At 55.1% G+C, this 21,856-nt stretch overlaps 1 protein-coding gene across 4 annotated transcripts; it reads left to right on the top strand.

Annotated features, from left to right (window-relative positions):
* Positions 1-2,196: 2,196 nt before the first annotated feature.
* Positions 2,197-16,378, top strand: Bgn (biglycan). Of its 4 annotated transcripts, none has more exons than XM_040286877.2 (9): positions 2,197-2,343; positions 2,864-2,996; positions 11,129-11,380; positions 11,689-11,801; positions 12,348-12,561; positions 13,193-13,303; positions 13,522-13,615; positions 13,717-13,855; positions 15,228-16,378. In XM_040286877.2, the coding sequence occupies exons 3-9, from the start codon at positions 11,140-11,142 to the stop codon at positions 15,423-15,425; spliced, it is 1,110 nt and encodes a 369-aa protein (XP_040142811.1). In that variant the 5' UTR covers positions 2,197-2,343; positions 2,864-2,996; positions 11,129-11,139; the 3' UTR covers positions 15,426-16,378. The 4 variants fall into 4 exon arrangements, with proteins under 4 accessions (XP_040142811.1, XP_005340648.1, XP_040142804.1 ...); XM_040286870.2 differs by lacking the exon at positions 2,864-2,996 and adding an exon at positions 9,123-9,251 and having other exon boundaries at positions 2,206-2,343; XM_040286867.2 differs by having other exon boundaries at positions 2,216-2,343; positions 2,844-2,996.
* Positions 16,379-21,856: the final 5,478 nt, after the last annotated feature.

Raw genomic sequence — 21,856 nt, 5'->3', positions numbered from 1 at the left:
AAAAAAAAAAAAAATTAAAGGGTACCAGGCAAATTGGTGCATGCCTATAATCCCAGCAACTTGGGAGACTGAAGCAGAAGGATCACATGTTCGAGGCCAGCTTCAGTTCAGCAACCCAGCAAGGCCCTGAGTAACTTAGAGAAACCCTGTCTCAAGATTAAAAATAAAAAAGGTTTTGGATGTAACTCAGTGGTAGAGTGTCGCTGCATTCAATTTCCTATACCAAAAAAAAAATCAATCAATTAATTAATTAAAGGCTGGGGATGTAGCTTGACAGTAGAATATCCTGGGTTCAATCCTCAGTACTGAAAAAAAAAAAGTCCAAGTCGATATTTTTTACTCAGTAATTATATATTCTCAGTTATGAAAGCATCACTACAGAAACTTCTAGAACATTTTCATCACCTTAAAAAGAAAGCCTTTAGCTGTCACCCCTATCTTTTGCCATTGTCTGCTCTTATTGAGCAGATTGTTCTTATGTGCCTTGGACCCCCCTTTGACCTTTGCAGCCTGTACCCCAGTCTCTGCTGACATGTGTAGCATAAATGAGTTCATATCAACAGTCAAAACGTAAAACACGGGGCTAGGGATGTAGCTCAGTGGAAGAGTGCTTGCCTCGCATACTGGAGGCCTTGGTTTCCATCCCAGCACCACAAAAATAAAAATGTAAAAGAAACCAATCAGCAGGCAAACAAACCAACAGCCCTGGTCTGCAGGGAAAGTGATCTTCAATCTCTTCCCAGCCCAGACCCTGTTTTGCCCACTTCACTTCGTGGCCTGGCCAAAAAACTTCTTACAGATGGCATTCCAGTTGGGCCCTGCACTGATGTTGGCTCCAGGCAAGGTCCTCATGAAAGCATCTGCTTGGGTCTTGGGACTTTCAGACCCCACCCCATAAGTGAGTGACAGCATTTAGGTGGGTGGGAACCCTCATCCCTCACCATAGTCCTCTCTACAGTGGACCCCCACCTCTTCACCTCTGTTCACTTGGAGCTTGTCCTTTCAGTCTTCTCGTCTCCAATTCTCCTTTTGCAGATTTCAGAGTTGCTTCCTGCTTTGAGTTCTCACTCTAAGACCTCACTGTGATGTCTTGGAAGCTGCTCTGGCAAGGAGGGGTTGGGACATGAATGAACACGGAGTAGATGTTGTGCTGGGGACTTCCCTAGCTAGACAAAAGAAAAGCTGGACTCTCTTGGGCCCTCAGGAAGTGGCTGAGGCTTGGCGGGCTGAACAAGTTAGCCCCTGAAAGTGACCAGAGGAAGTGCCCCCCACAGAGTGGTTATCACATCCTAGGGGGCCTGCAGGGATTGAGCAAGAAGATGACTCTTCTCTGAATCAGCTTTCCCACTCGGCTCCTGCCTGCTGTCACACAAAGAACTTTGCCTCTTTTTTGGCGGGGTGGGGGTGGGGGGGTTAACCCAGAAGCACTTTACTATTGAGCCACATCCCCGGCCTTTTTTATTTTTTATTTTGAGACAGGATCTTGCTAAGTTGCTTAGGGCCTCAGTGAATTGATGAAGCTGGCCTTGAATTTGTGATCTTTCTTCCTCAGCCTCCTGAATAGCTGGGATTACAGGCATACCCCACCATGCCTGGCCCATAGCCTTTGAGGAAGGAAAGACTGAAGTTGTGGGAGGTGTACAGAGTGCCTGGGAGTCTAGGTCAAGTTGTTCCAGAAATCCACAGGAGCTCCTTCTCTGATTCCAGAGAAACCATTTCCTTGTTGCAGCCTGGGTTGCAGGAGGTTCTGGGCAGGCTCAGGACAGAATTCCAGGGGCCACTGGTCTTGCAATCAGAGGCCATCTCCCCCCCATCCCCCTTCCATTTTTCTGTCCTCTCCCTTTCCTCTGCCTAGGGACATGCCAGCACATGCCTCAGTGTCCCTATCTGGTCAGCAGAAAGTTTGACTCTCTGAGGTATTGCCTACCCAGAGATGCCAAGGGTCCTTGTGTGAGTGTGTGTGAGTGTGTGCCCTTTCACAATGTGCCTGAGGCGGGGGCTGGGGGGTCGAGGAGGGGGGTGCAGCTAGCCTAGCCGTCTACAAGAAAATTGCTCCCTTTGAAGCTGCCAGGGGGGCGGGAAGCCTGCGCTCTCCCTCCCTCTCCACGCCACCAGCCCCCTCCCTCCTTGCTTCCCTCCCCGCCCCCTCCCCGCCGTCCCCTCCCCGTCGGCCCGCCCGCCCAGCCTTTAGCCTCCCTCCCACCGCCTCTGTCTCCCTCTCTCCACGAACTGCCCAGGAGTGAGCAGCTGCTCTCAGTCGGCTCTGCCCGACAGACGCACGGACGGCCCAACATCCCAGCCCACCAACTAGCCAGCCCGCACCTGGCTGCTTCCCCTCCCCAGGTAGGGCCCCACGCCATCCCCACGTTGTCCCCACTATTTTGTACTGGCCTTAAGCTGCTCTCCCTGTCTCATCCCTGGCTGTGCTGTCCCCTCACCAATCTAGAGATGTCTGCTGCCTCTGCTGTCTCAGCCTATGGTCCTGCTGTCCTCCCCAGTGTCCGTGGATCCACTGCCCCCTTACTGCCTTCTCTTGCCTCCAGGGCACCCATGGATTTCCAAGGCACCCACTTCAGGATCCTGGTCCACGCCCCTTCAATGCCACCCTGCGGCCCCCTTGGTTCTTGTCCCATTTCTGCCTCTTCTCCCCACCTTCTTCCAGGCGCCTTCCTCCCACCCCTTCCCTTCCCTTGCCCCTGCTGACCTCCTTCAGCTGCTAGGTTCCATCCATCTCTGCCTCTAGGTGGGGGTGGGGGTGGGAAAAGGGTGCTTCCCCTGGCTGCCGCCTGCCTGGAGCATCTCTGAGGCCTGGCTGGGTGCTGACACCCTGGATCAACCAACAGCTCCATCCCTTTGCTGCAAGTCCCAGGCACACTCTCTGGAGCTTTGCTTCTGGCCTGGAGGGAAAGGACCTCAGACACCCACCAGCTCAAAACCGGAACTCCCCACTGCTGGAACTAATCCTTGGTGTGGGTCTAGGAGACTCAGTTTCCCAGGTACAGCCCAGTCACCTTGCCCAGGTAGTCCTAGCACAGCACAGGCTGGTGCCCTGCCTCTACTTCCTCTTAGGCAAGGTGTGGGTCCATGGAGCCACAGCTATTGTGGCCCTGAATGGGATACCTGGGTGCCTCAGAGAGTCAGAGGCACAGAGACAGAGAGTCCTGTCTGTGCCCAGAACTCTCTTGGATTGGGACACAAAGTGGGTAGAAGACGGGGAGGAGAGAGAATTTGGCAACTGTGTCATGTTCCCTGGGGAAGACCTGGCTTGGGTTCCCAAAGGGGCCTTCCAACGAACTCAGGAGAGAGAGCAAGAGAGAACAGAGTCATCTGGGTGTCCACCAAATTCTCTGGAAGGTTTGGAAATGAGAGCACCCCTACTCACTGCTCCATGGGTGGGGCTTGTGCCGTGGACTCGAAGCAGGAGGCCCAGGGCCCTGCAGGGCAGGGGTGCAGGTGGGGAGGAAAGGGCAGATCTTGCTCAAGCCAGGGACATTGCTCTCCAACAGTCTTCAAGGGCAGGTCCACTCTCCTGGCCACACAGGAAGCTCAAGTTCTGACCTTAGGAAGCTCCTGCTGCTGTGCCTTTCCTTTTCCTGGCCTGCCAGCTCTCTGCTCCAGAGTGATGTTTGGATTGAGACAAGCTGGGGATGCTCCATAGGTGCTGGGAAGGGACCTGTATCCAGAGGTGCATGTGAGCACCTCCTGGTGACATGGAACTGCCTGTGCCACCCGCACCCTGGGAGAGCTGGTGGGCAAGACGGAGGTGACTTCATGTGGAACATGCCCATGTAAGGCTGCTGTGGGTCACTGTGGGTGAGCCTTTGAGGGCAGGCCTGTGTGGGAGTATTGACAGGAAAACAGAGATGCCTCCAAGCCACTAGGGCTGGGCAGCAGTGGTTGGCTTGGCCAGGGAGCAGAGGGGGCGCCTGTGGCCAGTTGGGCATAGTAGCATGGCCTCCCTGGGCAACCTGCACACAGGCAAGACCTGTCCCTGGAGCACACTGCTTTGGCACACTGCATGAGGCTGGGGCCAGCCTCCCATTGTGTAGATATGGAGTCTGTGCCGGACCCACAGAGGAAGGATGCCAGTCTCCAGCCATTATGCAGGGTGCCTTGAAAGCATTGGCCCAAACTCCTCCCCAGCCCTTCCAGTCCTAGGATATTGGATTGAGAACAGGGAAGGACAGGAGAAAAAGGGATATTTTCAAGGCAAGAAAGGGTTTCATTTAACAACATTCCATAGTCAAACAAGACCATGGAGTATCCCTTCCAGAAACAGCATCAAGTCCCCAGAGGAGGATTTTTAATGAGGCCACGCTTGAGAGTTTGCATCTGGAGGCTTCCCAGAGGATTTCTAATTCCTTGGCACTCTGCAGGGTGGGGAACAGGGACAGAACTTCACTCTAGTCTCCCTGCTTCCTGAGCCTACCACCACAGTCCTTCGCACACCCTGGAAAGACAATGCAGTGCAGACAGTCTATCCCAGGAGTCACTTGTCCTTAGTCTTATGGACTTCCCAGCATGACCTCCTCTCCAACAGAGCCTCAGCCTCAGGGGTCTCTGATGATGCACTTGCTGGAGCCCCTTAACTTGCTTGCTCGCCCCCTGACAGCCTTAATTGTTAGAAAAGACTTCCCAAACCCATCATGACCCCTCCCACTCCTCCTCATTAGTCACCCCAGGGCCAAAGAGTTTGGTCCCTGCTCCAACTAACCCATCCATCTTCTAGGCTGGCCATTGTATCCCCAAACTCCTAACAATAGGCCTTCTCTGTGCACCCTGAGACCATGGTGGAAGGAGGACCTACCAACACGAGGATTCATTCACACTGAGGGGCTGAGGGTGGTAGTGGCTCTCTTTGGGCACCCAGTCATGGGCTAAGGGGTAGGTGGGCCAACCTGAGGTCCTGCAGGCTCTGGTTCTGCCCTTCCTGTGCAGTTGAGAGCTGAGGCTTTTCTGTTTTGTCCCCACCCCTCTGCCTCCAGAGACCTCCTGTCCCCTTATGCTCCACAGTGGGCTGGGGGAAGCCAGGGGCCACACCACCCTTGGCCACCCACAGTACCCTTTCTGCAAATCTTACAGGGACAGTGGGGGTGATGAGTAGAGGGGGGCAGGAGTGGCTCAGACCTGCTCCATGTTCAGGCCCTCCTCCAGCCTTCCAGAAAGAATGAGCTTCCCAGCCTTCTCTGGGGAAGGCATGGGCCTTGCTGGGCCACCTCTTCTGGGATGGGAGTTGTGCTTTGTCCTCCCCTTTCCTTTCAGGCCAACAAGTCCCTTCCCCCCCCTTGGAGTGTATAGCCAAGGGGCTTCTAGGGCCTCCTTGGATACCTCTGGGATGCCAGGTGACACCCACCTTCTTATTGCTCTGGGTTGGGGCAGACCCTGGGGTGGCCATGGAGCAGGGAGCCTTCTCCCCTGAGCCCATCAGCTTCGGTGTTTCCAGATACTACAGAACACAACCCTCTGACTCCCCCTGCTCAGCTGCAGTTGCAGCCTGAGGGGCAGGAGGCTCTCTGCTTCTGGCCAGGTCCACACCACATCGCAGACATTCCCAGCCCAGGGAAGACACCGCCCCTCCCTCTATGTGGTGGCTTATCTCTCAGATTTAAAGTCTTGGGTCTCTACCCAGCTTCCTTACATTGACCTCTTCAGGTGCACTACATCCTGACTCCCAACTCAGCAGACACCCAGCCTAGGCTGAGCAGGAGGACAATGAGCAGGGGCTTGAAGACGTCCAGTGATGCCCCAAGTTCCCAGATTCTGAGTGGGGTGACTCTTGAACTTGCCTCTGCTTCCCCCGCCCCGCCCTCCGCAAGCTGCAGGCCTGGTCTCCAGAGGGTCAGCTGGCCAAGGCTGAGGCCTGGGTAACCACAGGTTTGGGATTTTGTGAACAGTTCCACACAAAAGAGGGGTGGAGGGAAAATTCAGGCTGGGGCTGGCAGCCCTGTCCCTGGGGCCACTTTTATCCTCTCAAAGTCTGAATCCCTGGGAATCAGCCATGACTGTGTTCCCATGGGCTTGAGGGGATGCTGAGCCGCAAGGAGGCATTTGTATGCAGGACTCCAGCAGCCCTGGGGGCCTGAAGATGGGCAGGATCCTGGCCTCGCTGGCTAGCTGAAGAGCATTGGGTCTTACATCATCCAGAGTCCTTAGCAGATAGAAGGGGACCCAAATGCAAGGGAGGAGCTGCAGAAAATCCCAGGCCCAGAAAGAGAAGGGGTTCCCTGACTCCAGACCTAGGTGCCTGGCTGCTGTCCTTTTGCAGAAGTGCATCCCCGCAACATGGGCAGGAAGACACACACAGATAGACAGAGGAGTCTTGGATCTATTTCCTCATTGTGTGGCCTTGGCCAAGAGGTTTTTGGTTTTGTTGTTGTTTTTTTTTTTTTTTTTTTTTTTTTTTTTTTTTTTTTTTGCTTTTTTGGTACAGGATGCTAAACTCAGGGGCACTTTACTACTGAGCTACATTTCCAGCCCTTCTGTTTTTAATTTTGAGACAGGGTCTTTCTAAGTTGCCCAGGCTGACCTCAAACTTGCCATCCTCCTGCCTCAGCCTCCAGAGTCAATGGGATTATAGGCATGCACCACAGCACTGGGCTAGGCAAGACTTATGATCAATAGGGGAGAGCAGTGGCTAGGTAAAGAAGTCACTTGCATCTCTACCCCACTGCTCAAGATTCTAACACATGATAAATAGGAGTCCAAATTTCTTCAGTGAGTGAGAGATGGGATGGCATGTGGTCCCAGTACAGAGGGACCATAAAACTAAGGACCCTCCAGCTGACCATGGTCATCTGCTACTGAGTCCTTTCCAGAGGTTTCTTGGCAGGGTACAGAAGGAGATAGAAAGTTAGCCTCTGTCACCTACATCGAGGTAGAGTCTGTCCATCAAATCTGCCCAAGTACAGGACCCAGCTCTGTCCAGTCACTGCAACAGTGCCAGGGCCACATCAATGAAGAGCTGCCCCACAGCTATGCTTGGGCATCTGCTCCCCTTGCAGTATAAAGGGCATGCTGGGGCAATGGCTGTGGGTTCAGGGTGGAGCCAGGTGCAGATGACATGGAGTTCAGAGTCCCTCCTCTGGCCCCAGCATCCACATATGCACACCACATGGCCTTTTGACAGACCCATGGGCAGCATACATCCCTTCTGTCTGGTTGACACTTAGCATAGGCTTGACTTGGCTGGTGCAGGGGTTAGGTGTGCTGGGACCAGGGAGTAGGCCAGGTGTCAGCTGGCTGGTCGAAGCTGGACCCAGATGACTTCAGTGACCAGAGGGGAAGGAGGAGAGGTGCCCAATGTCACCTGTCTCCCTCTCACCTCTTTCCAACCATGTAGTTCTAGGGGTCCAGCAGGGCTGTGTGAAAGGCAGAGTTCAGGTCGGGTTGCTCAGTGGAGCCAGATGCCCCAGGCTGAGGCCACAGAGACTCCATCCGACGTCTGCTCCTTGGCAGCTGCCAGCCACACATCTGCAGGCGAGCTCCCAGCACCCGCCAGACCTCAAGCCCTGCTCCCGCCGCCCTTGGCCTGGTCTGAATGCCTGGCACAGCCCCTCCATGTTCTCAGAGGCTGCCAGCGCATCTTGTTTGGCTGTGACCTGGAGCAATCCTGCATGGAGGACTGCACTGGCTTTCAGAGGGGCAGACAAGGAGGGCCCTATTGTGGTGGCGTTGCAGGCTCCAGGAAGCCCAGCCCCTTCCCTCTCTCACACCTGCGGTCGTCCAGTCAGGGCTCACCACCATGACCACTTCTTTCCTTTGCTCTGAGGAGGTGGTGTCCAGCAAACTCAGAGCATACTTTGATGGGGCTTAAGGACACACCCAGGGAGGCTGTTGAAAGGAAACCACCAGTGGTGGTGGGGAGGTGGGGATGGGAGGAACTTGCTGGGGGTCTCACAGTTCTGCCATGGGAGGCTCCAGCTTCCTGGGCTATAGCCTGCCTGTATCCTCGATGTGAATATGTGGGGAGAAGGGAGGCAGCCAAACACATCTACAGCACCCATCACCACCATGGCCAGACCCAGGATTTCTCCCTAGGCTCTCTGCATGGCCCAGAGTCAGCCAGGCCCAGACCCTCACCTATAGCTGAGGGGCAGGGGCAGGGCTGCTTCTGGGCCGAAGGTTCAGCACCTGGAATCACCACAGCCAGGCTCCAAGCCTCAGGCTGAGTGAGCTGAGTGACTTGGGAGAAATCAGTTCCTCTCTCTAGGCCTCAGTTTTCTCATCCATAAAACGGGGATACTAATTGTGCCTGCACACTCTGGGGTCCTCTGACTGTGTGAGGGTCCTTTGACATCTCCTGGAGACTCAAGTCTGGCTTGCCTCCTTCCCTGTAGAGTCCTGGGCCCTGAGTCTGGTGCCAGTTCTCTGAGGGGAAATGAGGGCTGTGCTGGGAAGGCTGCCCGGCCCCCACCTCTTTAGCCAGGAGCCAAGGAAAACCAGCCAAATGTTGAATTGCTTCTCTTATAGGGCCTTGATGTGCAGGCCTCCAAGCCCTTTGCTCACCCCTTGGGGTAGCCCTGAGCTGGAACTGAGGGGCAGAGGGCTGGGCTCTTCCCTGTACCCCTTTCTCAGCCTCTTGGGGACCCCCAGACTTACTATGACATCAAGCACTGCTGCTCTGAATTGGTGAATTTCATCTAGGGCCTCTAACCCCACAAAACTGGTCCCATGAGCCTACCTGTGCCCCCAATGGCCAGACTTTCCCAGTGCCTATCTATCCTCTACCTTGGTGGGGACTCTCCACCTTTCCCAAACTGCCTGTGAGGCACACTTAGACCCTGAGTATCTGGAAGGAGTCTCAAAAGAGACCCTTTCCCTGGGGTCAGGGGGTGGGGGTCCAGGCTGGCCACAGGTTGGTCATCTGCTACTCCCCCACCTCTGCTTTGGCGGGGCTAGACCATCCTACTCCCACCTGCCCAGGTGGACTGGGTCCCAGAGCTTCCCAGGGCTCTGCTGGGCATTCCAGCCTTGACTCATCCCCCTGTGAGGTAGCAGTTTGGCAGGGACAGTGAGGAGGGGCTGGGCTGGGGCAGCTCCTCCTTCTTTCCCATTCCATCTTGTTCCCCTGCCTTCAGCCTCCCCTTCCTGTTCTCTCCCACTGCTCCTGCTTCTCCTCCCAGCCCTTGGAGTCCAGCAGCACCTGGGCAAGGACTCTGCCCGTGGCAGCAGGCACAGGAGGCCTTGCCCAGCCCTGCCCTGCCCTGCCTTGCAGGCTGCAAACTGAGGGAAAGAAGGGGAGCACTACTTAGGTAGGCGAGCTCGGATCTTTCTATCTACTCTGGGGCTAAGACCTTTGGGAGAGGGGGCCATCTCTGGGGGCCTCTGGGCAGCCTGGGGCAGGCAGGCCCTGGGGTGAGAATGTGCCTTGAAGGAGCAAGGGAGGCTGGTCACTCCTTTAGCAGGGCACTTCCTTTGACCCCAGGGATAAGCACCAAGTCCAACTCTCCATGTGAGAGAAAACCTGGGCTAGACCTTGGGCTCTTCCCCCATTGTGTGACCTGCCGGCCTCAGGAGGGCTGCACCACTCCCTCCCAGCAGCAGCTGCAGCTCTGATCTCCCTGAAGTCCCTTCTGTCCACAGGTATGGATCCAGGCCAGGGCCAAGTCATGCGAGCCCTCAGGGAGATACATGCCTGTGCCTGTGGAATGTTTGAGGAACATTGTAGGGCCAACAGGACAGACCTCCATCCCACCTTTCTCCTGGTATAGGTGCAGCAGGAGGTGCAGTGCTGGCACCCAGCCAACCAGGCCAGGAGGGCCCCATGCCCCTGGCCTACTGGTGGCATTGACTCCAAAGGAGCAGCCCCCAGCCATGGGGCCTATCTGGGAAAGCTGCTCCCCAAGAGCCTCATACCTTTGCAACTAGCATCTAGACTCAGGCTTACCTAGCCCTGGGTAAGCCCCAAACAGTGCTTCTCCCTGCTGGATTGGGCCCCAAGTGAGGGCCTCCTTGGACTGCAACTGATTCAAGTTGGCAGGCGGGTCCTGGTGCTCAGTTGTGCTCTCTGTCCACAGATGCACCCAGCCAATCCTAGAAACCCAAGCCTGGAAGACAATCAGGGCTGACATATTTATTCCCATTTAACAGATAGGGAGAATGAGGCTGAGACTAAACCTGGGCCTTTGCCAAGGAGTCATGGCAAGTGGGGTTGTAGGAGAGGTCGGGGCTCTGGTCTTTTCTTCTGGGGTGTGTTCCAACAGGTACATGGGGGGCAGTGTCTGATGAAAGAGGAAGAGGCAGGTAAATATGGGTCCAGAGACAGGCTCAGGCAGGGTAGCTTCTCCACCTCCACCTCATTGCCTAAGCCTGGGGGGTCTCCAGACAAGCCTGACCCTGCCTGCTACCTTGGCAGCAGCCTACTCCTGTCAGGGGCCTCTCCAGGATGCCAGGGCCATGGACACAAAGGAAGGGCAGGGACAGATCTGGGAGCCACAAGCTCTGTGGGACAAAGTCCTGGGGAGCAAAGGGAAGGGAAGGCAGTGTGCTTTCTGCCTCACTCCTGCCACCTCCACTTAGCGCTGCCCAAGATTCAGAAGACACCGTTTCTTTCTCTAGCTTGTTTCCCATCTCTTGACCTCTGGATCTTGTCAGAGAAATGTGGGCATGGTGAAGGGGGGCTCAGGCACAGAAGGAAATGACTCACGGTCAACTAATTTAACTAACTGCGTCCAAACTGCTGAGCCCCAAACTCCCTAAAGGAATTGGCCCTGGCAGCCTGCAAGGCCAATGGCTAGATTTCCCTCTGCTTCCTCCACTTGACCTTATTCACCGCCCCTCACCACCCAAGGCAAGTTCTGGCTGACTTAGTGGATGGGTGGGAGCCATAGATCCACTGATGGGAAGGCATTTCATCTTCCAGTGAAACCAAGTCCTGCCTGGAAGGAAGGGAGGGCAAAGAGGTGCCCTTCTGGCCAGTGTCTACTCCCATCCTGCCATGTGCCTGCTGTCCACACCCCCTCAGTCTGCTATCCCCTCCTCAGGTCTGGTTGTCTGGTGAGGGATGGGGGACACTGTGCCAACACATACACACACGACGCCAGCCACTGGTGCTGGGAAGACAGGCAGGAAAGGACTCAGAGAGTGGTCCTGGTGCTGATACATGGCCTTCCTTGCCCTTGGATCACAGGCACACCCACCATGCGGCCCCTGTGGCTCCTCATGGCTCTGCTGGCCCTGAGCCAGGCCCTACCCTTTGAGCAGAAAGGCTTCTGGGACTTCACCCTGGACGACGGGATGCTCATGATGAATGATGAGGAGGCTTCAGGCGCTGACACCACCTCAGGCGCCCCGGACCTGGACTCCCTTCCACCCACCTTCAGTGCCATCTGTCCTTTTGGCTGCCACTGCCACCTGCGGGTTGTTCAGTGCTCTGACCTGGGTCAGTCCCTGGGCAGTTGGGGTGGGGAGTGCAGAAGGCCCAGGCCCAGCCTGAGAGCCCCTACTGAAGGAGATGCACATGCATCCTGTGGGACCGGTGGGGATGGGAGAGCCTGGGGGATCATGACATGAGTGCATAAGGAGCAAGCAGAGATTCTGCAAGCTCTGCAGCCTGCACCCAGAGCCTGTGTTTGTGCCAGTATCCCTGTGTGTGTGTGTGTGTCCCCTTGATGTCCCCACCCTTCCACACCAGCCATGCTAGAAAGTTGGGTGGCTCTATGCTTACATTGTTGATGGTGCTGGCTCCAGGTCTGAAGACAGTGCCCAAGGAGATCTCACCTGACACCACACTGCTGGACCTGCAGAACAATGACATCACTGAACTCCGCAAGGATGACTTCAAAGGCCTCCAGCACCTCTATGTAAGCCCCATCTTTCTGTGGAATAGGAGGGGTCATGAGCTGTGTAGCTAGAGGGTATGTGTCAGATGGATGCATATTTGTGGGGATGTGACAGGGTCCTGGGGATGCATGGAATCCTGAGAGAAGTCAAGCCAGCCATGATGGGAGCTCCCAAGGTCATGGGTCATGGGTTGTGGGTCATGTGTGTGTGTGTGTACAGGACAGGATCACTCAACTCAGTTCCCTTTTTGTCTAACAATTTTCATTTTATTTGTTCCTCCAAGCAACAAATAAAGAACAGATTTAATGGTAGCCAGTGTGATAATGGGGAAATTGATGTGCAGAGAAATAATGACTGTGCTGGGCATTAGTTGTACCTGGGATTGGAACTGGGCCTGCGTGTTGGCTCTCACCCTGCACTCTGCCCATGAGTACAGACAGAGCTCCTTGAGACCAAGGCGGTTCAGACACCTCTGAAGTGTCATAGCAGCAAACTTGGGAGGAAAAGAGGAGGGTAGTTAGGGTAGGAAGCTGGGGCATTCACTTCCATCACCTGCCCTGCCTCAGGCCCTTGTCCTGGTGAACAACAAGATCTCCAAGATCCACGAAAAGGCCTTCAGCCCCCTGCGGAAGCTGCAGAAGCTCTACATATCCAAGAACCACCTGGTGGAGATCCCTCCCAACCTGCCCAGCTCCCTGGTGGAGCTCCGCATCCATGACAATCGCATCCGCAAAGTGCCCAAGGGTGTTTTCAGTGGGCTCCGGAACATGAACTGCATTGGTGAGTTCAGCCCTGGCCTGTGACAGACCCAAACCTGTTAGCACTGATAGCAGACAGAAAGGAGTCAGAGGAAGGAGCCCTCTTCCAGCCAGAGTAGCTGGGTCCTGGACTGTCCAGTGCAGCCAAGTAGGGGGCCAGCAGACCTCACAGAAGCTCCAGATATGTGTCTCAGAGCATGGTGAAGGAAGACTGGGGGTGGCTTTAAAGGCTCAGCTCAAGAATCTTGAAACAGTTGAAAGTCCAATGTATTTCTTGGTGAATCACCAATTTGGGCAATCACTGTGGCTAAAGAGAACATGGAGGGCGATGGGGCTGACAGAGGAGAATTGAGAAGGGTTTGGGCATGGAGGGGCTGGGGAGCATCTCAGGAGTCCTGTCTTCATCTCTGGGTCTCCTCCCTTTCTGCTTGTTTCCGTGCTTCCAGAAGGCAAGGCCAGGGCCAGGGCTCTTGGGGCTAATGGTATTGAACAGCTAGGAGTTTGCAATTAGCCAGATAAATTCATGGAACTCTTTCAGGAGGGGGTAGGGAAACTGGCAACTCGCAGGTCCATCATGCAAGACTGACCTCAGAAGCCCCAGTGGTGCCAAGCATCACTAGCTGGCTCCAAGGCTGAGAGGGCCTCTCTCCTAGAAATGGGTGGGAACCCCCTGGAGAACAGTGGCTTTGAACCTGGAGCTTTTGATGGGCTGAAGCTCAACTACCTGCGCATCTCAGAGGCCAAGCTGACTGGCATCCCCAAAGGTAGGAAGGTGACCTTTCCTTTGCATCCTGCTTCACCTTCAAGAACACAAATGGGGTGGGGGGATGGGACTGAACCTGTACAGTCTGCTTGAGGTAGGACTTCGCAGTACCCTCCCCTCACCTGAGGCAGAAATAAGGCCTTTGCACCCCCCCACACCTATGCACATGCATACACCCAGCACTGGTGTACATCTTCAAGCACCCTCTTTTCTGGGCAGATCTCCCTGAGACCCTGAATGAACTGCATCTGGACCACAACAAAATCCAGGCTATTGAGCTGGAGGACCTGCTCCGCTACTCCAAGCTGTACAGGTGGGACTGGGCATGGGGCAGCACCAGAGAACCCCCAGCACCCTGTTCCATAGTCCTTATCCACTCCAGCTTCTGAATACCTCTCATTTGCCCATCTGCAGGCTGGGCCTGGGCCACAATCAGATCCGGATGATCGAGAATGGGAGCCTGAGTTTTCTGCCCACCCTGCGGGAGCTGCACTTGGACAACAATAAGCTGTCCAGGGTGCCTGCGGGCCTCCCAGACCTCAAGCTCCTCCAGGTGAGAGTTGGGTTTAGGAAGCCCCTGGGCATCAGCTTCTCTAAGACTTGGGTTGGAGTAGTGTCCCATGACTCCAGGGCTGTCTTTAGGCTCCCTGCCTCCTTTTGGGGGGATCCAGGGTACAGAGCAGGACAGGACCTGGACATGCACCGGCCAGTCATTTCTGCTCTTTGGGTCCCATCTCCTCATTTGGGAGGGAGAAGTCCCCATTCTCCCTCCCTTGGCACCAAACCCCCTGTTTGTACTGAGACTATGCCACCCTCCATCTGTAGGACCTCTGTCCCTATCTTGGCTTCCAGTCATATGGGATAACCTGGTCTTACCCAGCCCTGCTCTGGGTTTAAAGCTCTTCCTCAGCCCCATTCAAAATGGTAGGAGCATTACCATCCCATGCAATGCAGCCCATGCTGGGCTGACTGTGCCCTCTAGTGGCCGGAGACCTCTCTGCCACCACTGGGCTCCTCAGTCAACCTTCTGGCCTTCCTTGTTCAGCGCTGCTCCTCCCTAAGAAAGCAGCTTCAGGGATGGGCTAGGGGAGGCTTCTGCCAGAGGGCAAATGCTGCTAAGGCCTGGAGGAAGGGAAGGGGCACTCTGAGGCTCTTTCTCCTCTCACACCCTGTGGGAATCTGGAGTGAGTGGGTGTTTTTCTGGGGACAGGTCTGGAGCCCGGGGAATCCAAAAAGAGAACCATTCCACCTTTCTCATACACACACACACACACACACACACACACACACGTATACATTTTCACACATATATGTGTATATATACATATATATATATATTTATAGATGGACACAATACCTTTATTTTATTTATTTATTTTTATGTGGTGCTGAGGATCAAACCCAATGCCTCACACATGCCAGGCAAGCAATCTACCACTGAGCCCCAACCCCAGCTCTAGCACCACCTTTCTTGCGTGCACATCATATCAGGATCAATTTTTGATTCCTACTGCCCCACTGCACCCAACACAGCCCCCCATGACCCCTCTGGCCCAGCCCCCAGCCCCACCCCCACCTATCCCCCATCTCCCACTCACCACACATGAGCCCTTCATGATGGTCACACATCAGTGCCTAATCCTGACCAACACCCACCCAACATATCCAAGCCTCAGTTTCCTTCTCCCATCCACAAGGAGAATCCCAAACTGGCCCTGAAAGGGTGTTGCAGACATACTACAATGAGATGATACCTGGGAAGCAGCTGGTGGGACTCAGCATGGAGGCAGGGCCCAGCCCTTCTGTGTCTGCCCTCCATTTGGCCTTTGACCCACAGCACCTACCCAGGTCGAGCAGACTGTGGAGGGTGGCCTGGGACTACTGGGCCCTGACAGCACACCTCTACCTCCTGTCTGTGCCCCCAGGTGGTCTATCTGCATTCCAACAACATTACAAAGGTGGGCGTCAACGACTTCTGCCCGGTGGGCTTCGGGGTCAAGCGGGCCTACTACAATGGCATCAGCCTCTTCAACAATCCTGTGCCGTATTGGGAGGTGCAGCCAGCTACCTTCCGCTGCGTCACCGACCGCCTGGCCATCCAGTTTGGCAACTACAAAAAGTAGAGGCAGTGGCAGCCACCATGGTGGCCTTGGTTGGGGTCTTTGGGGAAAGCAGCCAGATGTCCCAAAAGGGAAGGCAAAGCAAAGAAGCGAAGCCTCACATTTGGTCTCCAACCCTGACTCACTACCCCATCACAGCCTCTTCCTGGCTCTCAAGCATGCAGGTGGACACAAGGCCTGGCCCCCATCACCTGTCATTCAGCTCCTGAGCTGCCCTGCTCACCCACCATGGCCACTCAGAGGCACCCCTATAAAGCTTTCTTGTTCACCTTAAAACCCAATGATTGGAGGCTCCAGCCCTAGGAAAACAATCCATGGATCTGTGGGGTAGGAGAGGTTAGCAGGGATGGAGACAATGGACTCTGCCACGGCCACCACCCTGTCCAGGCTTACATCCTCCTCCTCCTCCCCATCTACTTCCAGCCTTCCACCTCTCTTGGGCTCATCTATTGCACTTGGCCTCTGGTGCCCCCACTTCAGCAAGTTCATGGCCTATCCATCCCAATTCCTTGCTCTATTGGTCCCTGGACTAGTCCTCTCTCTCTCTCTCTCTCTCTCTCTCTCTCTCTCTCTCTCTCTCTCTCACACACACACACACACACACACACACACACACACACACACCCTGACTCTTCCCTGGGCTGTCTCTTCTTTCCATTTCAGGCCCTGCCCAGCCTCTGCCTGGGACGGCTGCCTCTTTCACTGTCCTACTGAGGTCTTGCCCCCAGATTGGAGGAGGCTGGAAGGTCAAAACCAGGAAGGTGGCCATGCTCCACTCTCAAGAGCCACCAGAGTCCTGAGCACCAGTTTTCATTGGCTCCCACCTCCCCGCAAGATAGTTGGGTCTCCTTCCCTCACCTCCTGGTCCCTGCCGTGGTGGGCTATGAGCAGTCACCCAGCTCAAGGAGGGCTGCTTTTGAGGTTGGTTGTCTTTCAATTAAAGAAACACTGTGCAATAGGGCTCTGTGTGCCACTGCTCTTGGGGCAACACTGGGGACCAAGCAGAGAGTAGAGACTTGAGGGACTACCTCTACCATCTCCCAGGCTCTGCCTCTCAGTGTCCAGTCTGAGCTTCCTCAGAAGAGGGTCCTCATCACCCTTGGGTCCAGGGCTGGAAACATAGGCCTCAGGCGATCAGGCAGAAGGCCCAGGGGCAGCCACTTCCCCTCCCTTCTCTCTGTCCTTAGGCCAGGCCTGCCCTCCGGAATGGAGCATTTGTCAAGCGCGTGATGTCTGGGTGGCACCAGGATGAACCTTCTCCCACCAGTAGGGGAGTCTGGATATTCAAGGAGGACTGCCCATCTGTTTCAAAGAGTTGGGAGATCAGAATATGCTGGAACTTAACTGTTGTCAGGGCTGTGCTCATGCTTGGGAAGATCAGAGGGGAGAAGGCATATGGAATCAGGGCACTATGCTGGGGTGCTCAGTGTGCTGGCCTGGTCTGGCTTCCCATCCAGCACCCCCATAAATCCCATTGGGTGCCAGAAGAACCAATTTCAGGTTGCAGTGCATGGGCCCTGGTTCCAGAGACAGGGTCCAGCTCAGAACCAGGGTAGCCTGCTCAATGGGGACACAAGGCTGCCCTGGAAAAGGACAGTCCCCAGAGCAATGCCCACTTGGAAGCTTGCCCAACAGGTTGAGGTGGCCCCAGGCTAGGCCTGCGGCTTTCCCTCCGTCCTGCATGAGGGGCCTCCCACTCATCTGGCAGGAGCCAGAGCCTCCCTGGGTAACCACGGGCAGCCAGGAAAAACAGAGCAGACAGGGCCTGTGTGAGTGACAGCCCAGGAGAGGCGGAGTCTAGAGGAGCTGGGCAGCGTCTTGTACAGTGCCATGCCCTTATGCCTGGCCTGGCACTCGGGACACCCAGCGTCCCCAGGTTTCTCCTTTTTGGGACGGGAGGCGCCGCTCAGCGTGGTGGCCCAGCGATAGAATGTCACCCGGCAGCATCATAGCACTATTCTGGGGCATGTGCTCCACAGCCCGGCAATCTCTGCTGAGCTGGGCATGCACAGGGCAAGGGCACTGGCTGGGGGCCAGGAGCTAGGGCCTCCGTCAAGTCTCCACACTGGTGGGGAGGAGGGGCAGTCAGCACCAGGACCCGGCAGAGATAGAAACATGGAGCCTTCAACCTGCTTCTCTGTGGATGTGTTTGTAGTGCAGGGTCCACGTTCTGTGTGTCTACTATAACCCCTGGGATCTCTATTTTCTTTTGCTGCTGCCCCCTCAGTCTTCCTAGCTTCCCCTTTCCTCTGTCTCCCTCTCACCTTTATTCCATCCTCTGTGAGTCCCAGCTCAGGGCACAATGGGGCAGTGGTGTCACGATAAGCTTGGGGGACGAGTTTTACAGAGATAGCAAGTGCAGAGGAAGGCAGCACCTATACCAGAAGCCATGAGCTGCCCAGGCAGGAGCCCTGGGTGAAGAGGGCTGCATCCATAGGGTTTGTGGGCCATGGTAGAGGGGAGGCTCCATTCTCAGATCACCTGGTGCTGACCACAGTGTAAAGATGAATCCCTCAGCTTTGCTCTACTACTAAGTGTGTTGCACACCATTCGACTATAATAATTTACTGAAAACCTACAGTGAGACCAAGGTTTTCCCTGTAAGCCGGCAGCTTCCCCCACACATGTTCACATTCACGCTGCTTGGAAAGTAGAGTTGTGTTCTGGTCCCTGACTATGGTCACAGGAAGTCCCAGGGTAACAAAGCTCCAGATAATGTGCCCTGAGCTAGTGGGGCAAGAAAGGTAGAGAGCAGGGAACAAGTTCCAGCCCAACTTTTGCTGGAGTAGGAGCCTATGGACTTGGGGACAGATTGGATATGGAGTGAGAGGAAGCAAGTGGGCAGGGTGTGGGTATAGGACCACCAGGTTGGTTGTGGCACACTGGTGCCTAAGTCTCCCAGCAGGGCGAGACATGTTGAGGAGAATAGGACCCTGAGGAATAGTGCCTGAGGGTACAGCTCAGAGCAGGGCCCAGCTGGGGCAGCCATTGGAACATGTGCATGCACACACACAAGCACAGAAATACACTGATGCACACTCATAAACATGTGTGCACACATGAACACTCACATGTATGCACACATGAGCACAGCACACACAGGCAAACCCAAATGAGGGGTCTAAGAGAAAAAAAAACAGGCATGAACACAAAGCCACATGTACACAAGCACTCACACACACAGGCACACATACAAGCGTATGCAAACACATGTGCACATGCATGCATAGAGAAATGTGTGTGCAAGAACACAGAGAAATGCAAACACGTACACGCACTCACAGCACACATGAGCACACTCACAAAAGCCCTCATGGCAGTGTCATGTGAGCTGCTCACTTGGGGAGGGCTGCTCTGTGAAAGGGGTGGCTGCCAAGGAATGGCCTTTGAGGGGCATGGGGCAGGATAGGGGAAACTTCCAAGCACTTACTGGGCCCTGCCACATCCAGAAGGTCAGGTGCCTTCTGGATGTGGCAGGGCCCAGCTGGAGCCTAAGCCGAATCCACTGCTTGGGTTTAGGCAAGTCAGGGCTTGTCAAGGGGCAGCCAGCCAGGTAATCCCAGGCCTGAGCCCAGAGGAGGCAGGGCCCCCTCTGGGACACAGCCCCTCCTTAAAGGGCCTGAGGGAGCCAAGGTGGAGGGGGCTGCTCTGAGACCTTGAAAGATGGTGTTCAATGTTGAGTGTTCTTCCCCTATGGCTGCACCCCTGCACCTCTGACTCAAATGGCTGGTCTTCAGGTTTGCCCCCATGGGTTCCAAGCTCTCACCTCAGGAGGATAAGGGCCACAAGGAGAGGCAAAGCCCCGTCCATTATGGACATGCGGCACAGGGCCCATTACTGGGGAAAGTCTTTGTCTCCCTTGGCTTCTGGGAGGAGCACAAACCCCCTGCAGCCCTGAAGAACCCGGGGATGCCTGAGTACTGAAGTTGTGCTGGTTCCCACTATACAAGGGGCAGCCAGGGCAAGGGGTAATGGCCTGAGGACTGAGCTGGCCCCCAAGCCTGGAGCCTTGCAGGCAGCTGTGGTGCCAAAGGGCCATTGTGTGCGCGCACCCCCCATAGCAGACCAGAGCTTTCCAAAACTCCCAGATGTGGAGTCTATTGAGGTGAACCAGGCTGGGAGGCAGGAGGTATGCAACAAGCAGGGCTCTATAGGATGGAGCTCCTTGGTGTCCAGCTGGAGTTGCTGTGATAAATGACCACAGACCAAGTGGCTTCAAACATCAGAAATTTATTCTTTCACAGTGCTGGGAGCCTGAAATAGAGTCAGGATGTGGGTAGGACTGTGCTACTCCTGAAGTCTAAGGGAAGACCCTTCCTTCCTTTTCTAGCCTCTGGTGACTCCAGGTGTCCCTTGGCTTGTGGCTGCATCACTGAACCTCCACCATCACAGGGCTTCCTACTCTGGATGAGTGTGAAATCTCCCGCCTCTCTCTTATAATAACTTATTATTGCATAAGGGCCTGTCTGGATAATCCAGGATAATCTCCCCCCTCATGATCCTTCACTTAATCACATCTGCAAAGACCCTATTTTCAAATGAGGTCACATTCCACTTCTGGGGTTGAGGACATGGACAGATCTCTTGGGGCATTTTCAGCCTGCCAGACAGGGCTGCAGGCAGACATTGACCTGGTGGTCCCTGGAGCTTTCAGGGAGAGGGCTGTGATCTCAGCCATGGAGAGAGCAGAGGTGGCAAAAAGAGGGCCCAGGCTCAGCCAGAGGGCCCTTCACTTCTAGGCCAGGCCAAGGAGTTGCTGTCCCAGAGGAGGCTGTGACAGCCACACCAAAAGTGGCAGGAGGAAAAGCAGGCAAGGAGGAGGCATGGGAGGAGGGGCAGGCAGCTGCAGGGCCCACAGAGAGGAGGAGCCTTCTGGTGACAGGGCAGTAGCTGAGGTTGGGGGCAGGGGAGTGAGGGCTGCAGGCAGTGAAGTGAGTCCACGGAAAAAGAGAGGGGGCAGGGGCATAGCAGGCCAGGCTGCATGCGGAGGGACTCAAGTGAGGGTTCTCTGGGGGTTTTCTTAGGCTGAGGTTGCCTGAGAGGAACCATTGACAATGTTAGAGGCTTAAGATCCCTGAAGATGCAGGTCAGGGCACAGTGGGGGTAGGTGCAGGACCAAAAAGAGAGAAGAAAAAGAATGGGGGAGGGTGTAGGGAAACAGGGAGGTCTGGGCTACTTGGCCAAGTGGTCTGTCCCTATCACACCTCCAGCCTCAACCATGGGCCTCCCTGGGGTTGGCTCCATAAGTATTTCCAATGCAGAGGACAGGGTGTGGTGTAAAAAAGAACTTTCTAGCAAGTGCCCCAGCCCACCTCTTTAAAAATGGAAGAACTAGGATGGGGCTGGCCTTGAACCAGGGTCACTAGTGACAATGGCGCATTTGGTCTGGCACCCAGGCCTCATTCTCAGGCCTGGGTCCTCCCTTTTGGTCTCAGGGCCCAGGCTGGGGACCAACCAACTGGAACTACAAAAAGGAGAACATTAGCTATTTGAGGACCACAATTTCTAGGGACTAGGGACTTCCATGCTACCTTGTTTCCTGGCCATCTGACCTTGACCTTGGTGGGACTCATCACAAAGTTGTATAGCATGGTTAACTCTTAACTGCGCCAGGCCAAGGCAGTATTCCAGCTCAGAGGAAGAGGCAAAGGGGCATCAGTAGGTGATCCAGCCTTGGATTTTTCCCCCCAACTTGCTTCTTCCCCTGGTAAGAGAGGCTCTGGGCCAAAGGGCATGTTCATTTAACTGATGGCCGCTGTCCACATGGGGGACATAAGTACTCAAGCCTTACAAAACAGCTTGGAGCTCGTGATCAGGACAGACTTCACAGGCTGATGCCAATTTTCCCATATGGACAGCAGCCATCAATTTAATAAACATGCCCCCAGAGTGATCAATATGTTCCCTGGTCCCTGAGAGAATGCAGTGACACAGCCCCAAGAGAGTCTTCTCTGGTTTCTGCTCTCACAGTCACTTCCAAGCCTTTAAGTGGAAGTCTCTCCCTCCCATCTCAGCACCCTCCTCCTCTCCACAGGGGCCCTTTCTGGTGTTCTGTCCCACTCCTGTCCTCCCAGAGCTGCCAATACATGTTTGCTAAAGGGCAGCCAATAACTGAGGGCTTTGTCATCAGCCAGAGTGTACCCCTTACCCAAGGGATGGTCCTGCTGGAGCCACCAGAGGAGGCTGACTCATCTGCCTTTGCCTACCTCCTCTTACTCTGGAGCCAAGGCCTCAGGACAGGGAGGGAAGGACAATGACCCCAGGGAGCCCACCACACTATAGAAAGCCAAGAAGGGGGCACAACCTGAATGTGCTGGAGGAGGGAGGCCCTGGTCCCCCAGGACATGCTCTCGCACTCAAAGCCCTTCTGTCCTCATGAGGGGAGTGGGGATGGCCTGGTGCCCCATCTCCTAGCCAGGGGCAAAAAACCAGTT

This window comes from Ictidomys tridecemlineatus, chromosome X (genome assembly GCF_052094955.1).
Source record: "Ictidomys tridecemlineatus isolate mIctTri1 chromosome X, mIctTri1.hap1, whole genome shotgun sequence".
NCBI lineage: Eukaryota > Metazoa > Chordata > Mammalia > Rodentia > Sciuridae > Ictidomys > Ictidomys tridecemlineatus.
The sequence above is the reverse complement of the archived record's forward strand: the minus strand, read 5'-3'. Positions and strand labels throughout refer to the sequence as shown.

Bases quoted from the DNA above. Each gene is read 5' to 3' on its own strand.
- Bgn (XM_040286877.2), top strand. From the start codon at position 11,140: ATGCGGCCCCTGTGGCTCCTCATGGCTCTGCTGGCCCTGAGCCAGGCC. The intron at 11,381-11,688 runs GTCAGTCCCTGG...TGCTGGCTCCAG, and splicing joins TGTTCAGTGCTCTGACCTGG to GTCTGAAGACAGTGCCCAAG. The intron at 11,802-12,347 runs GTAAGCCCCATC...GCCCTGCCTCAG, and splicing joins AAGGCCTCCAGCACCTCTAT to GCCCTTGTCCTGGTGAACAA.